A 26356-nucleotide genomic window follows, 5' to 3' on the forward strand; every position below is an offset into this window, starting at 1 on the left:
CAGCCACTCCGCGGCACGTGGGATCTTCCCGTACCGGGGTCTCGTACCGGGGCACGAACCCGTGTCTGCTGCATCGGCAGGTGGACTCTCAACCACTGCGACACCAGGGAAGCCCAGTGTTCAAGTTTTGACGTTTCACTGTATTCTTGGGAAAAAAAAAGTTTTGCTTCTCCCGATTTCAAAAGAAAGTCATTACAGAAAAAACGGAAAATTCAGAAAAGTACAGAAAAGAAAAGAATAATAAATTACCAGTAATTGTTCCACCTAGATATAACCTCTATTTATATTTTAGAGGCTATCTTTCTAGTTTTGCTTTTTCCTAGCAACTGCAATTATTTTTTATTTTAGTCCTTGTGCTAGCCTCCTCAGATAAAGCTGTGTACAAGGATCTTACAGAATAGAGATCTAATAAATGGGGTACAGTGTAACCTACCTTCCCCTCCACCCTTCCTTCATAATAGAAACTACTTCTGGTCTTTTGGGGGACCATATCTGGACTTGGTATATAGAGTTAGTGACTAAAGAAGGACACATGTTGGGATTTCCTTGGTGGTCCAGTGGTTAAGACTCCGCACTCCCAATGCAGGGGGCTGGGGTTCGATCCCTGGTCGGGGAACTAGATCCCTCAGGCATGCTGCAACTAACGGAACTGCATGCTGCAACTAAGACCCGGTGCAGCCAAATAAATAAATAAATATTTTTTTTTTTTAAAAAAAGGGAATTCCCTGGGGGCGCAGTGGATAAGACTCCACGCTCCCAATGCAGGGGGCCCGGGCTCGATCCCTGGTCAGGGAACTAGATCCCACGTGCGTGCTGCAACTAAGAGTTCGCATGCCACAACTAAGGAGCTGGCGAGCCGCAACTAAGACCCGGTGCAACCAAATAAATAAATAAAAATTCAAAAAAAAGAAAAGTACACGTTTATATTTTTAACAAAATAAAAGAAACCAGGGGAAAACCAAAATTTTTTCACACAAATATTTTAATAAAATTATCACGCAAAGTTGTATATATACACATACAACTATTTACAAATATGTAAGCATATGTACAAAGACTAGAAAGGAATATACAGAAAAAATATGTGTTAGGATACTGGGGTTCTGTTTCTTTTAAATTATTTTGTAATTATTTTACACTGAGGTAGGACTATTGTAGTGTTAGAGAATCTTGTATAAATGTATTTGTTCAAGAGCTTCCTTGTCAATATCCTTTTCTGGGTATACATCATAGTTCAGTGGTACCTCTTCAACCCAGGGAGATAACTGTATATTAACCTGGAAAAAAAAAGGTCATAAACAAATATGAAAATTGCAGAATGAACCTATTCTCTTGAATTTTGAGAAATCATGACTAAGTAATTGAACACAAAGGATTTTTATTACAATGAGAGGGACTAAGTTCTACATGGTGCCACATAATTCTTCGTCGTACTAAATGGTAAGTTTGTGGATTCAGGGACTTAATTTACCTTGATTTTGGAATTTGAAAGAATAAAGAACATATAGTATAATTATTTTAATGTAAATAGTTTAATAATTAAACCAGCTTAAACAATAAAAGATTAAAACAACAATGGGAGTACACAGAGAAATGGTTCATATACACACAGTGATGGTGCTAAGAGGTTGCACGAGAGGGGGTAATCTCCCTCCATAACCTTTATCAGGCCCTTCCCTTCACACTGCAAATCTGGGTCTCCGGGATACAGAAATTCTGGAGCCACCAATGGATATATCTGTTTAAAGAAGTTTCATTAAATAGGAAAGCAATAACGTTATTCAAGAATTCATATATAAGGGCTCTTTCAAAAATATTTTACTTTGGTAAGTGAAAATCACTGAATTATTTCAATACATATAGATATTATAAACTGGAGAGCACATATTTTAAAAGGTATGTTTTTATGAGTATGGAAAAGTATGGTAGAATCATACCACTCACGGGGTAGGGATCTCATGGGGAGGGAATTAGGTGGGGGGAAACTGGGGAGATCAACATTGTTTCTTTATGTATCTCTGGATTATTTCCCTTGTTATGACAAACATGAAATACTTTTGTAATTTAGATGATTGACAAAAATTTTTAAAGAAGATATTATTGATGATTGTTTAGTTTTTTAAAGGAAGAAATATATATTTAAATTTGGCAGTGCTTGTATGTGAGGAAAGAGATATTAAAGAAAATGATAATATGACTCTGTACTAAGAAATGCCACAGTATCTTTCATCTAGGGATCTCAAAGAGCTTTACAAACATTAATTAACCTTTATAAAAGGGTCAACTTATTGGGCTGAATCTTATTATTAAGTATCAGCCTTATTTTGTACGGAGAATCTGAGGAACATAGAAGCAGTTTGTGCAAGATTCCAAACTTGACCTAGAAGCTCAACTGTGTACAGGATATGGGCCTCCAGTCCACTTACTGATTCTAGAAACCTGAACAGCTCTGTTCCTTTTGTTCTCAGGGAAAAAGTTATGATGTGGGTGTTCTAAGTCTCTTACAAATATTTAATAGCATTTGTTAACCTAAATAAAACTGTAACCCCACAGCTGGAAAAATTGGGGGTGGAGAAGCAAAGGAATCTGTACACTTTCAGAGCTCTTGATGCCAGTGAACAAACCACAAATCAGTTCTTAAGCCATAAGGTTTTGTTATTCTTTCTATCATTGTCACTATATTCAGACAGAATATTTCTAGAATATTTTAACAGCTATCAGAAAAAAGCAGAAGAAAAGTTTTGACAATAAAAATGCTGGGAAAGAGGCTTACATACCTGAAGACTTGAGAGAGAATCTTCAAGGCTTGGCACGGTCACTAATAAGGATCCTCGTTTCCTTACATTATGGCTGATATATTCCCAGGCTCTGTAACACATTCAAAACTTATATGTTATGCTTTACCAGACACTGGATATTTTTTTAAAATGAGGATGACAAAAAAAAATATAGCCCAGGCGATATGTAGAAATCCAGATGGGTAAAAATGTTTGCCAGCAGAAAACAGGACCGCAGCAAGATACTAGAAATTGGTAAATTCAGTTCCTGAAGGGATGTTGGCAAAATTGTGAAGTGACAATACTGAGAGAGATTTAACAAGATGGGGATTAGGGTTAATACAAGGGATTATGGGTAAGGCCAAAAGGAAGTTTTCAGAACTGATAAAGAAATCAAAGCTGGATCAGCGTTAAAGCCTCTTCAATTCTTTATGAACTGTCAAACTTTCTGCAGAATGGAACAGGGCTGAGGGGTGTGAGTGGGAAAGAGTCATGGAGAAAGGCCACAGAAGCCAGAAAACAAGCAAAGACTAAAATAAGAGTATAACATAGAGATTAGATCTTTTAAAATAATATCAAGAGTGAAATCATACTTTATTTGGCTGTCAGAAATATTCAATGGAAAGAATTCTGGACATTATGGCACCTGAGAAGTTTAATGAGATCAACTAGATTTAAAGCACAATGGCACACCATGTGCACGTATATGTGTCAGAGGGCAGTGTCTGACCAGTTCTGATTAACCTGTAGAGCAGACATGAATGGGATTTCTACACTGTGCATGAGTTTTGACAGTACACCCTGCTATTGGGGAGCAAGGGTCAAGCAATGCAGGGGTGTGCACCCCTTGTAGTGGGGCAGGTGGGCAGCAGTATCATTTGCACTTATTTTAGTTACAGCAATGGTTATTGGGTTTAGTATATTCTGGAGCTTACTAGGCAAAACGATACAAATGTTCTTTTTCTCAGGCTAGATATAAAATCAAGAAGCAGTGTTTGATAATAAATATCACTGTGCTTGGGCTAGAGCTGTTTGTTGTCTTGATGTACTTCCTTAGAAATTATATATTTTACAAGTCTATTTAGTAAGACTGAAGAAGCTGAGTATACTGGCACGGTTGGGCATGGCTCTCAAAATAGCACTTGCTGTTTCTGAGAAGCTGTCATTGTAGTAGTTGTATATGTTTCACCTACTGAAAAAATACAGAGGCACCTTTTAAACAAAGAATTACTCTACTTGCTACAATACAGAATTATATAGGTAAATGATCAATTTTGTCAGAACGATTCCAGTATCATAATGCTTTACTGTATCTTCTAAACTTTCTCCCGTGTACTGTCATTCATGATGAAGGTAATTAACCATGAGAGGCTATCATCTATCTATATTTAGAATTCACTGCATTTGATTAACTTGGAGAAATGACTGAACTAACACATGGTCAGTACCTATTTGGTGAGTCATGCAGAGTTTGTGAATTAATTTTCCAAGATAGTTTTTTTTTGAGATTATTTTTTTTTTAATTTATTATTTTTGCCTGTGTCTGGTCTTAGTTGCGGCATGCGGGCTTCTCTCTAGTTGTGGCGTGCGCGTTTTTCACCGGACCACCAGGGAAGTCCCCCAAGATAGTTTTTAAAACAACCCAAACATGAAAATACTTTCCAGTATCAAGTTAACAGGTAGCATTCATCATTCTTCAGCATTTAAAATCTTCCTATATGAATCTGTGAAGAGTTTAAGGTGTTTTTCTCTTTTAACTTCTTACACAGCATAAACCTAGTATATTTCATTCTCCAACAATTATGTAATGTTTTGACTACAGGTCCTGAACTTCAAAAGGTAAAAAGCTATACATACTTTGTCCACTGGAAATTAAGCTTAAAGAGTGCACTATGATTAAAACAACTTGTTCATGTTGTGTTTCTGGCCTTTAGCCTGTGACCAAAAAATCATCACCCATTCTGGCTGAGCTCTGAGGATATGATTTGCTTTCTGTTGAACTAGTTTCTTTTTAAACTATTTACACTGTTAATTTTGTACTAACCTTAACCTACAAGTAATAGATACGTGTGTGTATGTGTGCGAGAGAGAAAATATAGACAGTAAAGGGGTGGCAGGATAAAGAGCGTTACTCATTCAGGATTCTACTCCATATTAACTGTTTATGGTCTATAATTATGTCTTTTTATTTCTTGCAGTAGAAACCTCACTGATGCACTAACCCAAACGTGTGTAATGCCCTTTCATAGATATGGAAAGGAGGTTTCCTGCATCCAGAGTATACGTATGTCATTATGATAAATAAGTCAGCAAGCCTAACTGACCAGAAAATCAGTGTCTCAGACTACAGAAATTTTCTAATTAGAGGAACCTATAAGTCCTGATGAGAAGTCAGAAAAGCCATCACAGGGAATTCCCTGGTGGTCCAGTGGTTAGGACTCCACACTTACTGCCCAGGGCGTGGGCACAATCCCGGGTCGAGGAACTAAGATCCCACAAGCCCCGCAGAGCAGCCAAAAATTAAAAAAAAAAAAAAGTGATCAGAGATTTGCTAATTTTTCTATTGCTTGAATAGTGGAATAAACTCCAGGAATCTACTATTACCAATTAAGAACATTTTAAAAATTTGATCATTATTCACTGTTTTCTAGCTGAATATTCTTGTATCTTGTTTTTTTAAAATTTTTATTTATTTATGGCTGAGTTGGGTTTTCCTTGCTGCGTGCGGGCTTTCTCTAGTTGTGGCGAGCGGGGGCTACTCCTCTTCGTTGCAGTACATGGGCTTCTCTTTGTGGTGGCTTCTCTTGTTGAGAAGCACGGGCTCTAGGTGCGTGGGCTTCAGTAGTTGTGGCAGATGGGCTCAGTAGTTGTGGCTCACGGGCTCTAGAGCACAGGCTCAGTAGTGTGGCGCACGGGCTTAGCTGCTCTGCGGCATGTGGGATCTTCCTGGACCAGGGTTCGAACCCGTGTCCCTTGCATTGGCAGGTGGATTCTTAACCACTGTGCCACCAGGGAAGCCCTATATCTTATTTTATAGTCATTTATAGGCACCAGTTAATTTCCATAATTTTGTGATAGGAGAGCATAGGACATGTTTTTTCAAAGAAAAGAAAACTGAGGCAGAAAAGAATAAGTATAAAAACCCACTGGGAATTGATAACTTCTTGCATCCCAGACTGCAAAGCAAATGCTTGGGTCATGAAACCATTTTATAACTACTCAAAATTAGATGTAATATTTACAAGGTTAGACAACTAAAGTTTATTTTTATTTTCATTTAGACATAACACATTTCCTTATTAATATAAACTCCTGACAGTTGAAGTCATTTCTGTGAAGTTTCATATCACTGCTGGGGCCCCGGGTTTGATCCCTGGTTGGGGAACTGAGGTCCCGCAAGCCTCACAGTGTGGCAAAAAATAAACAAATAAATAAAAAATTTAATATGAAAACACTTCTACCAATCCCTTTTCATACTTTGTTAGATGTATTTTAACAACAGATTTCTTGCTTGAATAAATAACGTACCTGGCCTGTTCTGCCTCATTAAGAAAATATTCAAAGACATTATTCATTATAATAACATCAGCATTTTGCAGAAGTGAACCTTGTGTACAGATGTCTGCATGAAGCACCTAAAAAAGAATAAGTTCACGTAAGAGAACAAAGACACCGTATCATATAATCACGTAAGAAATAGCTATTGATTCAATGATGTTGTGAGGCAATATGGGAGATTCACACTTCTTAAAATGGGAGAAAAGTATATTTAATACTACTACCTATGGAAGATACTCAATACCTAATAAAAACCATAAGCTTGTGAAAATTTTGTTTTAGATGGAATCATTTATATAGTTATAATTACACTCTTTTCACTCCCAGTTCAGAGCTTTTTCCATTATATCACTAGTTATTCTGGCTCCATCATCAACTGGATTTGTACATTTGGGTAGTCAGTGTCTTCCTAAATAAATGGAGTAATACATGTCCTGATTCACAGAATCAAATGGGACCATATAAAATTTAAAAAGTAATTTATAAATTGTAAAATGTTAATACAAATATTTTAACTGGCCTTGTCTGACTCTTCATCTAAAATTCACTTGAATATATTATCTATCCAAGAAAGCAAACAAAATAATTTATTGAAAAAACTATATACCTCAAAAAATTAACTTCGACTACAATCAACAAGTCTTGTAGACCACAGGCAAGATAATAAGAGGAAACATGTATTTGCTCAAGAGCAAAGCAAATAACTTTTATTTTAAAAAGGAGAGAAAAAGTTTTTTATATCATATGATTTCCTTCCAAAAAAGAACTTAGCCTTACAAATAAATAATATCCAGAATGTTTAAATCTCGATTTCTAATTAAATCAATTTTCCTGTTAGTTATGTGATTCTTATTATGTAAGAGCAGTGTGTTTTTGTTCATTAAATATGGGATAGTGAGAAAAATCCATGAACTTATTATTGGACAATGAATTCTCTTTGGTCAATTGCCTCTCAATTTCCAAGATGAGAGAGAAAGAGAAAAAAAAAGGCAAGGATGGAAGGAGGAAGAGAATGAAAAGTTTTCCTTCTATAAGAAAGGGGAAAGCTAGATCCTTAATCTTACTAAGATATGTCTTTCAATATTTGATTGCATTGAACACCAGAGATCCTTAGATACACAATACTTCTGTGCATTGCCATTAGAAGTGTAGGATCACTAGTGAAATGACAAGGATTACTGCATCAACCAAAAAACTTCCTTTCCCCTTTTTTATTTTTCCCCTTACATATAAGAAACAGAAAATTTCTGTCATAGCCCAACCCAGGACATCATTCTCCCATGAACTGCTATTCTGTGGCACCCACAATTCCTATTGAAAGCTTATAAAAAGATAAAAACTGTGAGCATTACTTAACCTTTTTGCTTACTTTCAACATTCAGAGTTTAATTAAATACACTTCTGACCAACATCAAGAGATTCAAAATTAGCGCTACCAAAACTATAGTTGATACGAAGAAAATTAAGAAAAAATTCTACTTTCTAATAAAATTTGGGAGGAAGAGAAAAATGTGAGTGGAACATATTGATAATAATTCAACTTTATTATCAGTGTTTTAAAATATTAAGTTAACTCAATCTGTTTCTACACAACAGCAATCAAGAATAGATTCAAAAAGTGTTTCCAACTCCAATGCAGAAGAAATTTGGCTAAACTATGCTATACAGTGGATAACAGAATAAACATTTAAAAGGGTACCTTTATTCTGTCAGTGAACTGGTACTTTTTTATGACCATTTCCTGCAACTGGCAAAAGTCTCTATTCAATTCTACTCCATATAATTGTGATGCTGAACTGTAAAGATAACCCTGAAATATGAAGATACATTATGATACAAAAGAATTAACTTTTAGTTGTGGGTTTATTTCTACTTGAAATTTTAAAAGTCAAACTTTTTTTTTTTTTAAGTCTTTATTGAATTTGTTACAATATTGCTTCTGTTTTATGTTTTGGTTTTTGGCCACGAGGCATGTGGGATCTTAGCTCCCCAACCAGGGATCGAACCCGCACCCCATGCACTGGAAGGCAAAGTCTTAACCACTGGACCACCAGGGAAGTCCCTAAAAATCAAACTTTTAAAAACAGAATTCAATAAAGTAAAAATAAAGATAAAAAGAAAAGATAAGTAACATTTTATAATTTATGTAAACCAACTTTTAAGAACTTAGACTCTTACTCATCGAGACCTTGATTGTAGTTTATTAATTTCCGTTATTTAAAAGTAATCATATTTTTAAAGATTGATTTCTTACTTTTCCTGATAAAACTGTGCATTCAACAAAGTTGGAAATGAGGAAAGTGATCACATATAGATTCTTTGTTTAATACCCTACTTCCATAATTTCTTGGGAATTTCAGGGGAAAGCAAGAAAGGCATTAACCTGTGGGAAATATAATGGAAACTCATGCACAGTCTGACACAAGAGGAGGGTGGCTGGAGGTGTGTCCTGTTTGGCTTTGAGAAGTCAGCCTGGTGTCTGGCAATCCACCAAAGACAACTGGCCATTAGTTAACAAGGATAATCAAGAACTGTCTATATATTATTATGTATCTATTTTGGTTATAATAACAAAAAATAATCTGGAAGGAGAGGTCAAATCATATTCTGAAGACCATTATACATCAACTAACACTTACGTGTAAACTAAATTTATATTCATAGCTCATCATGGATTTTTAGAATATGTTCAATGGAGCATATGTAAGTATTCAAAAAATTTTTGTTGACTGAATCAGTGATGTACTATAGAGGAAAATGACAATATGTCTAAATTCATTAATGCTGCCAAATACCTGCAGAGCCACAATTATTTCAGCTATATACTTTTCTAACAAATAAAAAAATTAACAAGAATGGACAAAATATGGTAAACAAGCATAATCTCTAATGTTCTCCAAACAAAGCCATCTGATAAACTGTACTTTCTATTATGGCTATTTTTCCTAATTGTAGAATAAAAGTCAACACTGAAAAATAAATGAACCATGAAAGAGTTAACTGTTTCTGTTTAGAGCAGGCAGTGATGCTGGGAACTGATAGGGCCTGTTTCTGGCATGAACATCTACTGCTGTTGGCCACATGTTTTAACACATCTGCTAATGACAACCAGAAACCACATTTCAGTTTTTTGATAAAACCATTTAAGAATATTTAAAATGCTCATGATTTGAATTTTTAAAAAAAAGCCACATTGAAGACACAGAAGTCTTTGGATCACAGGATTCGAACTTTGGATCACAGAAAACTAGAGCACGATGTGTCCTGGATATCATTTAGTTTGCTCACTTACAGGTCAGGAACTTGAGGCACAGAGGTGTTCAGGGACTTGCTCATAGCCATAAGCAATTTCCCAGGTCAGGTAAATTTGTCAGTTTTATAAGAGCTCTTATCAAAACTCAGTATACTATACTATTTTAGTACAGTACAGAAAATGGAGTTAGAAGGGCAGTAAGTGAGTGACAGAATAGCAAAGTGTTATGAGGGTCACCTGTTGCTGTTTTGCTGATATTCCTTCACTTGTGTCACAAAGTCAAACTAGTAATGGAAATCAGAGAGCTGGCCTTTGAAAGTCCAAATTTGATACACTATTTTAACCATGTTATTCTGTTACTCTAATGAATAAAGCCAAGCTGTCACCTTGGATGGTGGCAGGCAAAACTGATGCTAGTAGGAGAAGAAAGTATTTCCAAATGTTGAGTATGTCTACAAGCTGGACTTTACCCCGTAAAGGACGGTGCCAAGCCTGGAGCCAACGTCAACCAAGACCTTTCCCGATAGATCAGGGAGTACATGATGATAAATGAACTTCAATTCCATGAGAGAGAAGGAATGAGAAATAAACCCTGGAGAATTAGAACAGAGTAAACATTAAATTCTGCTTGGGGATTAACAATTCCATTCTGTATTTCTAATTCTTTCACCTGTAAAGTGTATTTCATGCTTTTCTTAATCAATGAAAGCCATTCAGAGGTTATTTAGAAAAAATTAATGTGATAATTTTGTATTCATTCACTCTGAGCTGTATTAGACAAGAACAAATATGAAGTCTCTGACATTTAAAAGGCCTCTAGAGGGAACTCCCTGGTGGTCCAGTGGTTCCACTGCAGGGGGCATGGGTTCCATCCCTGGTCAGGGAACTAAGATCCTACAAGCTGCGCAGCACGGCCAAAATCATCATCATCATCATCATCATCATCAAAGGCCTCAAGAAAACTGCTACTCAGCTGCCTGTCCCTACCCCCATGCTCCTCATTTCCTTCTTGCTGCTGCTTAGGGTGTCCTGGGTTTTCTCCTTCCTCTTCTCCCTCTGACCTGCTGTTCCCAGCAACTGCTTCCTAACTCCCATAGCATCTGGCTTTCTCACCCTATCCCAGAGCCAACCACAGGGCTTCCACCTCTTGCGGCATAGACTGTAAACTACCCAATGAATGACCATCTCTGGAGTGGAACAATGTGGCAGCCCTGAGCAACCTAGAGTGTGTTCTGGAGTGCAGGAGAGGGGTGGTATGGAAGGAGGTTAAGACACTCCTAAACTGTTATTTCCTAGTTTAATTGCTACAATTTCTAGTCTCCTAGCCCGCCTTCTCACTCCATTATTTCTGTAATGAATCACCTGGGAGAGCCTGAGTCTGTTTTTTCTGATATGGAGGTAACCCAAAGACTTTCTCTACTGTATGCTACATGACATAATGGTCAGGAAGGGGAGAAACTTTGATCATAACTAATGACTGGTGGCAAAGAAAATGGAAGCAGGCAGGCTAATCCCTTGGAAGAAAATAAAGGATGACTAGGCCTCAGAAGTAACACTGGAGGTGATGGGGTGGAGGGGGGTTGACCACCATAGCCCTTATCTCCTCTCATCCTCACGATCCTCTTTGCCACGTTAGTGCTCCTGCCCTGGGCTCCAGAGTCATCGTTCGTGTCTTGTAGCTGGACAAGCCCCTTTCATATAGGGAATAAGAGGCCCACACGGTGATAGCTTTTTCAGAGTCATTATAGTTATCCAGGCTGATCTGGGTGTCCAGACACGATTTACAATCTGATTTTTACGTGAAAATACATCCTAACCTCCAAATTTTTCTGTGTCAAACATAGCTCTTCTGTAAATTTCTGTACATCAGATCTGATATGGTGTTATTTATAATTCACTTTTTAGTTTTCCCTCTATTGTTCTTTTTCTTTTGGCTGCGTTGGGTCTTTGTTGCTGCATGCAGGCTTTCTCTAGTTGCGTCGAGCAGGGGCTACTCTTCGTTGTGGTGCACAGGCTTCTCACTGTGGTGGCTTCTCTTGTTGCGGAGCACGGGCTCTAGGCGCACGGGCTTCAGTAGTTGTGGCACACGGGCTCAGTAGTTGTGGCACACGGGCTCAGTAGTTGTGGCACACGGGCTTAGCTGCTCCATGGCATGTGGGATCTTTCTGGACCAGGGATCAAACCCGTGTTCCCTGCATTGGCAGGCGGATTCTTGACCACTGCGCCACCAGGGAAGTCCCTTCTTCTACTGTTCTTGTCTAAGTCCTTTTCTATTCTGTGACTTTCAACTATTTCAAATGGAAAAAAGTACTATCTAAAAATAGAATCTTAAATCAGTAAACCAGGGTAGTTTAATCCCCAACTACAATACAGGTACTATATATTTGTATTAGCAAAATACTACAAATTTGGTAGTAGTTAATTTTCGAGAATAACATTATCTAAGATCAGTAATATGAGCACAATATTACTTATCCCCTCTAAGCAACACCTCTAAATCTAAGTGAGCAGGGAGATTGAAATAGCATGTTTAAATTAATAGCCTAGCCAATAATATCCAGTTTGAACAAAAAATATATTAACAGAAGAGTTAACATCTTAGCAGCATGGAGTCAGTCTAGTTTCCCATTTGAAACACAGGTGCTGCATCTGAGGGACAGAGATGCAGGAGACTGTCACCAGAGTTGTTCTGGGTTATAGACCAAAGATGCTCCATGATGTCAAATCATGGCCTGAATAGACTGTCAAGATTATCTATCTCCGTCCTCTGAATCCATGCCCATCCAACAATATCTGATTACTATCTGACTTCTCAAGTAGATGTTTCTATGTGGAGAACGTTTTCAGTCCCCTTGGCAGTTATATTTCTCATTGTAAATAAATCAGCACTATGGTTAAATGTGAATCTCTTTTGAGTATATAAAGTATGAGTCAGTTTCCCTGTATTCATTCACTTCTGATTAGTTGCTGGACCTGAAAAGTCACCTCCAATTAAACATGCTCAGTGAAAAGCAGAAATATCCCCCTGGGAGAGACATGAAGTGGCCTAGCTTCCCTGGACGATGTTTCTATTTAGTTGCCCTGACTGCAATAATTGGTAATGGCTAGGCTGCAGGTTGTCCTTTTGCTTTCCAAAAACAGCGAATGCTTGGGCAAGAATCTGCATACTCGGGACTTCCCTGGTGGCACAGTGGTTAAGAATCCGCCTGCCAATGCAGGGGACATGGGTTCGAGTCCTGGTCCAGGAAGATCCCACATGCTGCAGAGCAAATAAGCCCAGGAGCCACAACTACTGAGCCCGCGTGCCACAACCACTGAAGCCCACGCACCTAGAGCCTGTGCTCCGCAACAAGAGAAGCCACCACGATGAGAAGCCCGCACACCACAATGTAGAGTAGCTCCCGCTCGACGCAACTAGAGAAAGCCCACGTGCAGCAATGAAGACCCAATGCAGCCAAAAATAAATTAAAAAATTAAAAAATAAAAATTAAAGATATTAAAAAAAAATCTGCATACTCATGACATGTAAGGAAAAGTATACACGAAGTCATCAGGTTTGCAGGCTTGAGTGCCCACCTAAAGGCGCCGTCTGGTGTGAGCCGCACACCATACAGTAGTATCTGCTCATTTTTCCTTCCTCACATAATGAATCAATAAAGTCTTCATCATAAAGGAATGCATCAACGTGAACTGTGGGTTCTGGCTGCTGCTGTATCTGGTGGAGAGAAGAAAAACATCAAAAGAAACAAAGTACAAAGAAGTCTCTTTTTATTGCTAAATAAGGCAAAACATCAGTGGTTCATATGCTAAAATTCTGAGAGCAACGACAAGGTCCAGGAAGACAAGTTTTGATTATGGAAGTCAGCAACTCTGCTCTGCTTTTGTTTCATTTTTCAGACACTAGCAACTTGTTATTTGACATGTCATGATGCAAAACATGGCTATGAGAAATAGATGAAAATTTTAGATGAAAGGAGTATTTTGAGACCATCTTGTCCATCCTAAGTAGTATATTTTACAAATAAAGAAAGTGATACCCAGAGAGATTTCTCCCAAGAAATGACACTAGTTAGTTAAGAGCGGAAAGAACTGAAACTAATATCAGGTCTTCTGAGTCCTACATGTCAGCGACTTACCCATCAAAATACTTAGCAAGTAATCTTTGCCCAGAAGCAAAGTTTTCAAATAATAACAATGTTAGTAAAACTCCATGCTTACAAATAATAGCACTTTATTAATACTGGTGGTACATGATATAATAGCAAGCAGCTACAGAGAAAAATATGTCTGATTCCTTCTACTTTAACACTAAATAAAGAATCAACCTATCTACTTGGAAATCTACAAAATTATATCTACATCTATACACACACACACACACATATATAAGTATATAAAATGTATGATATATGTATGATATGATATACATATGATATATGTATCATAAAGTATACATATATACTTTATATATGTATAAGTATATAAAATGTATGAACATATACAAGAACATATACAAGAACAGAAAGAAACAAAGGAAGAGAAAAACAGTTTGTTGGGATGGGGGATTGTGGGTCCACCATTAACATGCAATGAATACTTTTTTGTCTCTTTATATATTGTGTTATATCATGAGACTGCTAAGATTGTTTTATTAATAACATCCAAACTGTATTACAAATATTGCTCTCAGTTTTTATACGACCCACTATTTTCCTCCTGTAAATGACTGGATGTTTACTAAGATTTACTGAGTGCTCACAATGTGCACAGAACTACCAAAAATGTACAGGATTTAGTACCTCTGCTCAGGAATTTACATGCTGAAAAACCACATGAAGCGCTGCTACTTTCAGCTTAGTGGGGGAAGAAGAAATTATTATTCTTAGTTTTGCTTTAGGAAACAGTATTCATAGCATATGTATCCCATAAGAGTTGGGCTTTGAAGGTACTTGAATGAGGGGCTTGTCAGGAGAAGAAAAGTGAGAATTCTAGGAATAAAGGAATAAAAGAAGCAAAAATTGTGTAACGCAAAAGTAGGAGAAGGAAACAAAGGGGTGAACTTCACCCTTGATAAAAGCCACGGAAATGGAACAGGGCAAAGAAAACCAGGACAATGGTGTAGGCAGGGACAGATTAATGTCGTGCCTTGATTTTGGGGGTGGGGGTGGGGGTGGGGGGTTGAGTGCTTGGCAAACAGGACACCCTCAAAAAACATCTGTTGAATGAATGGTACTAGGGAGCCTGAAGGTTACAGACTCAAAAGAATTGGGGACATGATTGAAGCACCAAACGAAAAAGCAGAATTCAGGACTGATTAGACTGGAAAGGCTAATGGGGTTAGGGGAGAATAGGAGAATCCTCAAGTAGCACTAAGAGGAAATTAATTTAACGTATTTACTTTTTGGAGGGCTAGATGTTCTGAGGAAAGCATGGTTTCTAGAGGTAAGCAATTCCGAAGGTCTTCTGCTATGTTTTTCAACATAATGTCATTATTGTCTTGAATGAATTCATCAAAATCTCCTGCAAAAAAAAAACAAAAAAAACCAGATATAGCTTTTATGGATGTACTCATACCTAGACTAAGTGATTACAATGGGTGGATATTTTCCATCAGATAGCATCAATTTATAACAATAAATAAACTTTCTAACCAATGAAATATTTCAATTTTAACAAATGTTCCATTGAAAACACTGAGTTTTTCCTTTTTCCAAACTGCTTGAAAATATAAAACTTGACTATTTCAGCCTGTTATAGAACAACAAAGGCATGTAAAAAATATGTAGTACTTTTACTTCTTTATTTTTACTTAAGGAAAGTACTGCTATTAGTTTTTAGGGTCTTAAACTTACCAGTAAGTAGTCAAATATTCCTTGTGTGACCATATAGATCTTACAAGTTTAGGAGGCATCACACAGGGATTACTAAGAATATAACTTTAATCCGAGTATCTCTGCCTCCAATAAAATGTACTCAAGACTTTGGATAACAAGAACTAACAGATGGCACCAACTATAGAATAAACTTTATAAGAATCATGTTTCTCCACTGCATTTGAACAGCAGATAAAATGATCATTAAAACAGCACATTTCTGATGGCTGTGGCCTACCTTTGGATAATCTGGCAAAAAGGGAAGTGTGCGTGCATGCCGATGTATATAGCAATTAAGATGGAGAAGGTAAGAGACTGACGGTGAATCCAGGTGAGGGTATAAAAGTGGTGTTCATTGTTCTGTTTTTTCACCTTATCTGTGTGTTTATAAATTTTTTTAAATTGGCTCTACAAAAGTATGATTTCTAAGCAGCTCATATAATTTTAACTAGAATGTGACTTATCTGGAAGTAAAATATTCTAAAAGTTAGCTACAGCCTGAATGCCAAATATAGACTGGAAAGGACTACTAATGAAAACATTTTACCTTTTTCTTAAAAGACTTATATTGAATTCTTGCTAGAGTAAAAGGACCTCGAAGGGGTTGTGTTTTTCTTACTGTTTTAAAACAGCTATAGAAGGAAAACAAGGAGATTCTGAAGAAAATATCATCCATCTCCACATCTCGCCCCCCAAATCTTTGGTTGTTTTTAAATAAGTTCATGATTTCCTTCTTAAACATAATAATTCTTGTGTTGGGTCAGAATGCAATTTTCATGTCACAAACAACAATTAAAATTTAGATAATATTTTCTAGTTTGCAAAGTTCTTTCACATAGAAACTAGGTCATTTAAGTATTATAACATCCATGTAAGGAAGACAAAGCAAGATTACATTCTCTGATTTACAGAGGAGGTAACTGAGTCTTTGAAGGTTAAATGAACTGTGAAAAGTTACAAGGCAGGCCAACAGCAGCACAAGAAGCAAACCTAGGTTTTTTGCTTCTAAATAAAGCTACTCTTCTTTTTCACTTTTTCCACTGTTTCCCTACGTACAGAGGTTCTTTCTCTGTATAACTTCCTTTTGAGCAATAGTAGTTAACATGAAGATACTGATACATTATTTGGCTCCCTGAACTAATGTAGAAAGGCCTTTTAGCTCTTTTTTCTTTCCTCACCTATCTAGTATAATGATCTAAGCTGTTGCTTCAAATTATTTCTCGAAGGATGCAAAATATAAATTATAGAGAAATGAAAATACTATGAAGATTCGTTCCAAATTGTTTTAGGTGGAACTTAAATAGCACCTATGATGCATTTTTTAAAAAACTGGCCTTTTAAAAACTGTTTTCTTAAAATCTAATTAAATTTTCTCAAGGTGTTAATTAATACCTAACATCTGCTTAGCTTCTCTCTGTAGATGGGAAACTGTCTAGAAGCCTCTATGACTTGCATTTAATTCTAATAATATCACTCACACCATTGATTCTTGGCAAGTTCTCTCAATTTGTAAATGGTATATAACTGAAGAAGCCAATAAAAATCTCATTATACCAAACTAAGATATCTCATAGCCCAACTTCTTTGGATTTAATTCTGTAACATAAACAACCATGTTAGGAAAACATAGTTTTCATGTGGGTCAGCCTTATAAGGGTCTTATAGTGGAAAGGGAACTTAATTACGAACTATTACCAAATGGCAGAATCCATCCATGCATCTCTGACATATGACTGTTTTTCAGTCCTCACCTGAACACATTCGGGAAGTGCATTTCTTCCATGTGCTGAGCCAGAATCTACCTTTCCATAACAGCTCATTTTTCTAATTTCAGCTCGAGAGGAATAATCATCTTTAATGCTATTGCTATACGGCATTTATTGAATGAGCACTTTTAAGGCATGCTAAATTTTGTGCAGTGCTTTTCAAACAGTCATTTAATCCTCAGAATCCTATATGTGGTGCTATTATCACTTCTATTTTATAACAAAAGAAGAATGTGAGGTCAGAATTTAAGTTACTGGCCAGAAAGTGGCAGAGTTGGAATTTGAATGTAGGTCTAACTCTGAACTCTTAGTTACTATACCATACAGTCTCTCTAAGGGAGCTCAGAAGGCAGCTGGCTAGTAAGAGCTCCCCTATCACTGACTTAGCCTTCTCTTCTCCCTAGCTCTGACCACGGTTCCTCATATATTGTGGGAACCATATCCACTGCCATCTGGTTGCCATCTTCTGGACTTGTTCAACAGCCCCTTTAAATGTGGCCCTGGAACTGAACTCAATTTGGCAATTTAGTTCTCTAATCCATGACTACCTTAGCTTATTTTCCGCTTCTATCACTTTGTAGTGTCTAGGGCTCTGATTGCTGCTGCTACTGGATTATTAATAGACTTGGAAGGGGTGGTGGTGGTGAACCATCTAAACAGTCATATGTGAAGATCAAGGGAGCTGGAGAAATGAAAGATGGGAAGGGCTGCAAATTCTGAACCATCACAATAGATTTCCCGCTGTCTCCCTAGTTAAATATGTTTATTTGGGAGTTAATCCCCCAATTAATGTAAGCATCACCAGGCAAGATGAGAGATATTATGAAATTGTGTGTTAAATTACTCAGTCATTTTAAAAAGGCAGTATTAAGTGAAGACTCATTCCCAAGGATACCAGGAGAAAATGAGAACTGACACCTCTTATCCTGGACAACAAACTCTGATTCAACTACATTCAAGGGTAAAAAGAGATTCCTTCAGTTACAGCAGTGATTCTTCACCATGGTCCTAGTTAACAGGATCCACATATGGGCTTTATGTGGTCCATAAAAGGCCTAAAGTTGCATGCTTGGTTGTATACATAAATATGTATAGTTTTCTAGGAAGAAAATTCTCAAAAGATCTTTCATAATAATAGTTAATATTTGTTGAGCACTGTATGTAAGGCACTGTGGAAATTTTTAGCTCAAAAAGGCTAAAATTAGTTTCATTATCTGTAGTGGTTGGCAAATAACTTCTGAAAAGAAGGGCAAGACATTTTTGCCCTAATAATGGCTATAAAACAGGTGGGAAAGGCATGATATGATAGGATATTACTGCAGTGTGTAAAACTGGAATTCATTAACATTCTATCATCATAAGTATTTGTTATTAAAATTAAATTCCTTAAAACATTATTTTAAAAGGCTGTGTAATATTCCACCATATGTATATTACTTAACCGTTCAGTCCTACTACTATACATTTAGATACAATTATAACTGTGAAAAATTGGGAACACTGCAAGTAACATTTTGGCATACATCATCTCTTTGTATTTATTTCCTTACTATGAATTCTTAGAAGTAGAAGAACTTAAACATTTTAAAGGCTTTTGCTACATATTGTCAAATTTCTTTCCTGAAAGATTATACCAATTTAATCTATCAGAAAAGAATAAGAATATGTGTTTCATTAAAGCCTTATAGCATTGAATAGTACCATAAAAACAAACTTTGTTGTTTTAATTTGCATTTCTTTAATTACAAGTGAGACTGAACATCTTTTAACATGTGTAATAGCTATTTCAGAATGTGTGGTAACAGTACGTTGCTTGGAAAAAGTTAAAGAAAGGTGTTAATCAGTTGCCTAAGGACAGTATTATTTTTCTCAAATTACATATGTAGGTGGGAAGGGAGTGGAGAAAGAAGAGCTTCACTAAAGAGCAAAATTCATTCTTTAAAAATTTCCTACTTATATTTAATTAAATACAGGGGGACAGAGAAGTCAACAAAGCTGACAGTATATGAATCAAACCCCACTTTTTACATCTAGTCAGGTATCAAGTCCTATCACTTTCTCTTTTGAATCCACTTCCTCTTTATTACCGCTTCAAATACCTCATAGGCACAGGCACCACCTCACATTTAGAATACCAGAACAAACTCACAATTAGCTCCTGAATTATCAGTTTCCCCCAATATAAGATATCCTGCACACCGATTTTAAACTAATCTTGCTTCAACTTCACTTTGTGTCACTCCTTCCCCTTACAATTTTGGGATAGCTTTTCACTTTTCAACATATGAAGTGTCACTCTAGACTTTCAAGGCCCTCTATATCATCAGAGTCTAACCATCCTATTTTCTATTCTCATTACTCTCTAACATAACTTCTGCTTAAGATGTGCAAATCTCCTCAGCTGTTTTCCATACTCCTTCCTGTTCATACTCTATGACCCTGCCTTTTGCAATAAAGCCCTGCTCAAGTTACTTCATCTCCATGAAGTCTTACGTTCAAACTCTGGCCTTAACTCACCCATATCCTTACTTCTAATGACTTACAATACATAATTAAACATTGGGTTATATATTTCCTATTATTCATTCATATCTAATATTACTCTGAAGTTCTTATTCAAATTTTAAAAATTTACTGAGGGGACTTCTGGTCCTAGACAAGATGGCTACTTCCCTCTTTTCCCCCTGCTCTTCCCCTCTAAATACAATGAAGTACCCTGGAAATAAATCAACAGGCAACCATAAAGGACTCTGAAAGCTAGAAAAAAGGTAAACTGTCTAGGGACCTGAGGATTTAAGGAAGGAGGGTCACCACGGTGAATTCCCTCCTGAGTTTTCCTTTTATCTTCCATGTAGCCTGGACTGGGCCCTGGAGAGGCCTGCATCCCAGAACTACCAACAGCCAGATTGAAAAAAAAGAACAAAACAAAAACTAAGAAAAGCCTGCTCTCTCTCACCAAAGACTGTAAAGGGGAAGAACAACAGAGACGTACTGGGGAGCCCTAATCCCTAGTCCACACCTGGGGCAGTGGCAGGCTATCTGGTAATGACAGGGGAGGCTGTTGTCCTCAGGCCCTCTACCCAGCAGGATAGAGACCCAGGCCTGAGGTCTCCCAGCCTTCTGCCCAGTGGCCAAGAGCAAACCAGGCCCTGTACTGCTTGTCCCCTACTCCCACTGGTGGAAGGTAAGCTCAGTGACATAGGGTGATCCAAGAAACTGTCCTTCTCCATGCAGGCAACACCACCATAGACTGAGCAGGAGCCCCAGCAGTTTCAAGGAATGAAGCAGACCTGAATAGCACTGCAAGGGCACTGAAAACTAAGTTGTTATCAGAGCTACAGCCCACAAAAGCAGGCCAGAACCAACAGGTTAAACTTAAGCAGGGTAACTGCCTACTAAGATAGAAGATTTGAATAGGATCAAGTCAGCATAATATCTAAAATATCCAGGATAAAATCAAAATTACCCTAGCATACAATCAGAATATCCAGGATACAATGGAAAATCATTTATACCAAGAACAGGAAGTCATAATTTGAATCTGGCAATCTAGATGCTAACATGTAAATTAATCAGAAATTTGGATGATCAGACAAGGCTTTTAAAGCAAACTCCATAATAAAAATGCTTCAATAAGCAGTTAAGAATTATCCTGTAACAAGTGAAAAAAATAGAAAATCTCAGCAAAGAAGTAGAAGTCATAGAAAAAAAATAGAAACTATAAAACTGAACAAACAACAACAACAACACAAAAACACTTGCTGAATGGGTTCAGTAGTAGAGATGACAGAGGATAGAATCAGTAAACTTGAGTTGACAGATCTATAAAATTTATTCCATCTGAACAACAGAGATAAAATAGACAGAAAAAAAAATAACTGAACAGAGCCTTAAGGATTTGTGGAATAACAAAGATCAAACATTAGTGTCAGAGCTCCAGACATAGGGAAAAAAGTGTGGGGCTGAAAAGTATTTGAAGAAATATAGCTAAAAACTCCCCAAATTTGGTTAAAGACATAAACCTACAGATATAAGAAGCCAAGCAAACTCCAAATATGATAGACCCAAAGAAATCCACATAAGAACATACCATAAACTTCTAAAAACAAAAAAGAGACAAAGAACAAATCTTAAAAGAAGCAAAGAGAAATGATTCACTCCCTGTAGGGAAACACCAATTCAAACAGTGAATTTTTCATCTGAAACCATGGGAGCAGACTTCCCTGGTGGCACAGTGGTTAAGAATCTGCCTGCCAATGCAGGGGACACAGGTTCAACCCCTGGCCCAGGAAGATCTCACATGCCATGGAGCAACTAAACCCATGTGCCACAACTACTGAGCCTGGGCTCTAGAGCCCACATGCCACAACTACTGAAGCCCACGCACCCTAGAGCCCGTACTCCACAACAAGAGAAGCCACCGCAATGAGAAGCCCGCACACCACAACAAAGAGTAGCCCCCGCTCACTGCAACTAGAGAAAGCTCATGCGCAGCAACGAAGACCCAATGCAGCCAAAGAAAAACCCCCAAACCCCCCCCAAACAAAAAAAAAACCCAAAAAACAAAACAAAAGAAATAAAAAACCAAAAACTAAACCAAAACAAACAAACAAAAAAGCCATGGGAGCCAGAAGATTACAAAATTTTTCAAATGCTAGAAAAAAAGGACCACAAACTGTAAATTTTATATCTGATGAAATTATCCTTCAGGAATGGAGAAGTAAAGAAAACCTCAGATGCAGAAAAACTAAGAATTTGTTGCCAGCAGACCTACCCTTAAAGAACTGGTAGAGGAAACTCTCCAACAGAAAGGAAATAGCAGAAGAAGGCTTGGAACTTCAGAAAGGAAAGAACACAACAGAATGGGTAAAAACAGAGTAAATTCATTACACTATCTTTCTCTTCATTAGTTTCTTAAACCATATTTGATGGTTAAATCAAATTTTATAAAACCATCTGTAATAGTGCTCAATGTATATAGAGGAAATACATAAAATAATCATATTTTTACAGTGGGGGAGGGTAAAGGGACCTACATGAAAGTAAGATTTCAATACTTCATTCTAGTGTTAAAACATTGATACCAGTAGATGGTGATGTTACATATGTATACTGTAATAGAGTAACCACAAAGAAAACTATACAAAGAGAGAAACTCAGAAACACTATAAACAAGAACAGAATTCTAAAACTGTTCCATTTACCCACAGGAAGGCAAGAGGAGATAAGAAATTGAGAAACAGAAGGATCAAACAGGAAACAAGAGATTGGAAAGTCTGTAAGTTATGTGGCTACTTCCTCAGTGGTAATAGCAATATAATATAGAACTGCAGTAGTATGCTGTTCGACAAATGTAACTAGATCCCAGGCTTTGCTTTTTAGATTTGTCGGAATTTCAAAGAAACTCTAACAACTCTGTAGCTGCTGTTCAGCAACAGGTTCAATTCTGCTCAATGAAGATGTATTTAAAATACAGGAAACAGGGCTTCCCTGGTGACGCAGTGGTTGAGAGTCCGCCTGCCGATGCAGGGGACATGGGTTCGTGCCCCGGTCTGGGAAGATCCCACATGCCGTGGAGCGGCTGGGCCCGTGAGCCATGGCCGCTGAGCCTGTGCGTCCGGAGCCTGTGCTCCACAATGGGAGAGGCCACAACAGTGAGAGGCCCGTGTACCGCAAAAAAAAAAAAATAAAAAAATAAAAAAATAAAATAAAATACAGGAAACAGAAAAGCTTCTAGTCACCTACTATTAACTTCTTTAAGCATTTAAATATTTTCTTGATTATTTTATTATTTTCTTATACACACCTTAATTTTCTATCCTTTATAATGTGATTCTTTTTTTTTTTAAAGCAGATTTACATAGACTTTTTTTTTTTTTTGCAGCACGCGGGCCTCTCACTGTGTGGCCTCTCCCGTTGCGGAGCACAGGCTCCGGACGCGCAGGCTCAGTGGCCATGGCTCATGGGCCTAGCCGCTCCGCGGCATGTGGGATCTTCCCGGACTGGGGCACGAACCCGTGTCCCCTGTATCGGCAGGCGGACTCTCAACCACTGTGCCACCAGGGAAGCCCTATAACTTGATTCTTAATAGAAATTTTTATGAGTTGTTGGTTTGACATCCTCATTTGTATTTGCATACTCAGGAAAAATTCAGAGGCTTCAGAATGGTGTTTGTTAACAGACAGCTGTTAACAAAATGTAATTTTTAATATGCCTATTGGGGACCTCACATACAGTTTGGCTCTCGATCAAGAGTCCACTATATACATATACAAGAAGTACAAAAGAACAGATGCTCTGCCACAAGATTAGAATCAATGAGCTGAAGTCCTGCTGTATTTTTTACTCCTTTTATTTATTTGAGGGGGGAGTTGGCTTTGTGTGCTTTGTCCCTCAGACTTTTTTCATCCTTCTTTACTGGTGCTCATTTGTTTTCTAGACTTTGGCCTAAGCGGTACCAAGGTAAATACAGGCTCTATCTTTATTTTTTCTATATCTTCAGTTTATATCATACTTTGACATGTGCTTGCCTCTGTCCTGGTCCAAGCTTCTGGTTCTATCAGCCTGATCCCAAATGACCTCAGGTCTTGGTATGATAATCCCACTATTCCTTCAGAGACCAAGAATATTATTCTTCCTTTTGTGATTTTTACCTGTTAGCAATATGTAGATTTTTTTCAGTTTCAGTAAACTCTGTGAAACTCAAAACCAAAATCATGCCTATTATTATCTCTTGCTATTCCATTAAATGGTATAAAAATTCAAGGAGAGTTATAATTATCAAAGGTCTAAGCAAATGTCATACAAGTAAGACATTATGCGATAATTTTTTTCCTGGAAGAAGGAAGTTAATTAGGAAAATGAAAAATTGTTGATTGGAAGAATCTTTTGTGCTGTATTTCATAAAAAAGTACACTATAAGTGTCAGTTTGGGAAGATGAGAATGTTCTGGAGGCAGATGGTGATGACGGTTGCACAAAGTAAATGTATTGTACTTAATGTACACTTAAAAATGGTTAAAATGGTATATCTTGTATTATGTATATATTACCACATACAAAACGTATACCAGTAAATTACACTACTTTTAAAGATTCATATTAAAACATACTCCTTCATTTTAAGCTAAGTGACACTCTCATTTCTTAAAATATTCATGTAATAAACATTCTTCAGAAACTCAGTTTGTGTTCTAAATTGCTTAACAAATTGCTTGAGCTTCTCTACTACAGGATCGGCTGGAGAAAGGCACAGAACGTGGTGTTAGTAAAAGTAAAAACATCTTCTTTAGCCAATGGTATTGGGTCTTCTTGTTTACAAAATCATCATACAAAACACGCTTTCAACGAGTTTGAAAAATGGAGTCTCAACTGATGCCTCTAAAACTGGAGATTTAGATTACAAATGGCTCCACAAAACTGAAATCTTGAGGGCAAGGATGTTTTAGTAATGGTGCAATTGCCAGAACCAGGCAATAGATGGCATTTTTGTAGGCACCCAGGGCTTTTGGAATAAAATATCTCGTAGATTCCCACCTTGAATCTCGTCTGTGTGTATAAATATGAAGCTAGCTCTTTGGTTTTCTCTACTTTCCAGGCTAAATCTCACTACCAGATGTCCAAGTTAATTTTAGTTTGGCATCTTATCTAAAATGATCCTCCAAAATGAGTAGTAGTAGTAGTAGTAGTAGTAGTAGTAGTAGTAGTAGTAGTAGTAATAACAATAATGATAATACCCAAATTGACTCTAACATCACAAAGAGAGAAAGTTCTAGGAAGAACCTCACGGATGGAAGTCTAAAATTGGGAGTCATCAGCAAACAGGAATATTTCAAGTCATGAGTCTAGATGAAAATAAACATGGAAATCAACGTTTAGGGGTACAGAAGCAGAGCATGGTTTGGAATAGTTCTCCAACAAGGAATATCCTATCCTCTTGTGCTTTCACCAGGCTTCACTTTGCCAAAACAGATCTATCCCATTCTTCAATAACTCGACCTAATTACCACATTTCCTCGATTCTTACTTGTACTTTTTTAGTATTACTATCATTGAAAATCAAACTCCTGTCCTCCCCTCCCCCTTTTCTCCCTCTCCCCACCCCGGAACACCTGCTATTAAATTGATGGCCCATTTTACAATTGAGAAAATAAATGCACTAGCTACATGTGATTTTGCCTACAGGGTAAAAACTTCCAGCTCTACAGCCTGAAACTTCTCTTGCAAAGGGCTTTTTCAGGTAGTATCCTACTGGTCGTCCCAAATTTGTGGGAGTAATGGGGAGGAGGGCTAACCCATCACCCCGCCACCCCCCCCCCTTTTTTTTTCCTTCAGAAAAGAGGTTAGACACAAGGCGGCTGTAGCCGCTTGTCTGAAGTCTGTAGCGGAATCACAAACCCAGAGCCAGGTCCTCCTGCACCAATCCTAAACTGGATTCTTAAACTGACAAAAGTTTGCGATGTGCCCCCCTTCAACCCGATCCGTAGCAGAGCAGAGACCAGCACAGCTACCCTATGGAACGCTTCTGGCCTCACCCTAAGTCCCCAAGGTCAACGCCCACAGCATATTCTTGCCCCAACCGTCTGACTCTGGCTCTGATCGCTTACGGGTAGTTCTCATCCACTGGAGCAGAGCTGGGAGGTCTGCTGGAGCCACCGTACGGAGTAGATGCAGTACTGCTTGCCGAGCTGAGCGGAATTCCATGTTGGAGGAAAAAGCAGAGCAGGGGAAGGTTCGCACTGCGCACGCGTAGGCGTAGGCAGAGGCGGGTCCAGACACCTGATTCGACCCGGGGTGGAACCCGCCTCCCTTGGCTGCTAAAGTCCTAAGCCCCGCCCCCTCTTTGGAGTTCTCACTGGCTCCCGGGAATTCCTACACGCAGACATCCCTACACCCCCATCTCTCTCCGCTGGTGGTGCTCAGCCAAGTCATTTTTTTCTTAAGGTGGCGCCTGGAGGCTGGACTTCTTTCCTGAGATCGCATCCCTAGAGAGCTTCCTATCTTAATACTAACTTTAATGCCGCAGTTATTGAGCGATAGAAAACGAATGTCAAAAGCCAGTCAAAGCAAAGAAACATCTCAATAAACGCTTTCGGTAAACGCACTGAAGGAACGCGGCGGGTGCCCCGGA

At 37.8% G+C, this 26356-nt stretch overlaps 1 protein-coding gene across 3 annotated transcripts; it reads right to left on the bottom strand.

Moving 5' to 3' along the window:
* Positions 1 to 1000: 1000 nt before the first annotated feature.
* LOC115852214 (uncharacterized) lies at positions 1001 to 26347 on the bottom strand. 3 transcript variants are annotated; one of them, XM_030854787.2, is made up of 8 exons: positions 25833 to 26347; positions 14987 to 15108; positions 13165 to 13303; positions 10059 to 10180; positions 8035 to 8145; positions 6306 to 6412; positions 2778 to 2868; positions 1001 to 1277 (listed from the first exon to the last, which is right to left on the bottom strand). In XM_030854787.2, the coding sequence occupies exons 1-8, from the start codon at positions 25927 to 25929 to the stop codon at positions 1161 to 1163; spliced, it is 906 nt and encodes a 301-aa protein (XP_030710647.1). In that variant the 5' UTR covers positions 25930 to 26347; the 3' UTR covers positions 1001 to 1160. The 3 variants fall into 3 exon arrangements, with proteins under 3 accessions (XP_030710647.1, XP_060150734.1, XP_060150736.1); XM_060294751.1 differs by having other exon boundaries at positions 1001 to 1738; XM_060294753.1 differs by lacking the exon at positions 8035 to 8145 and having other exon boundaries at positions 1001 to 1738.
* Positions 26348 to 26356: the final 9 nt, after the last annotated feature.

Source organism: Globicephala melas, chromosome 2 (assembly GCF_963455315.2).
Source record: "Globicephala melas chromosome 2, mGloMel1.2, whole genome shotgun sequence".
Lineage (NCBI taxonomy): Eukaryota > Metazoa > Chordata > Mammalia > Artiodactyla > Delphinidae > Globicephala > Globicephala melas.

What these genes read in the sequence shown, in the direction of transcription:
- LOC115852214 (XM_060294751.1), bottom strand. Translation starts at nt 25,929, where the DNA reads ATGGAATTCCGCTCAGCTCGGCAAGCAGTACTGCATCTACTCCGTACG. An exon ending in AACATCTAGCCCTCCAAAAA is followed by an intron (nt 13,304 to 14,986) that starts GTAAATACGTTA and finishes TCTCTCCACCAG; the next exon opens with ATACAGCAGCAGCCAGAACC. An exon ending in ATTCTCTCTCAAGTCTTCAG is followed by an intron (nt 1,739 to 2,777) that starts GTATGTAAGCCT and finishes TTCTTTAAACAG; the next exon opens with ATATATCCATTGGTGGCTCC.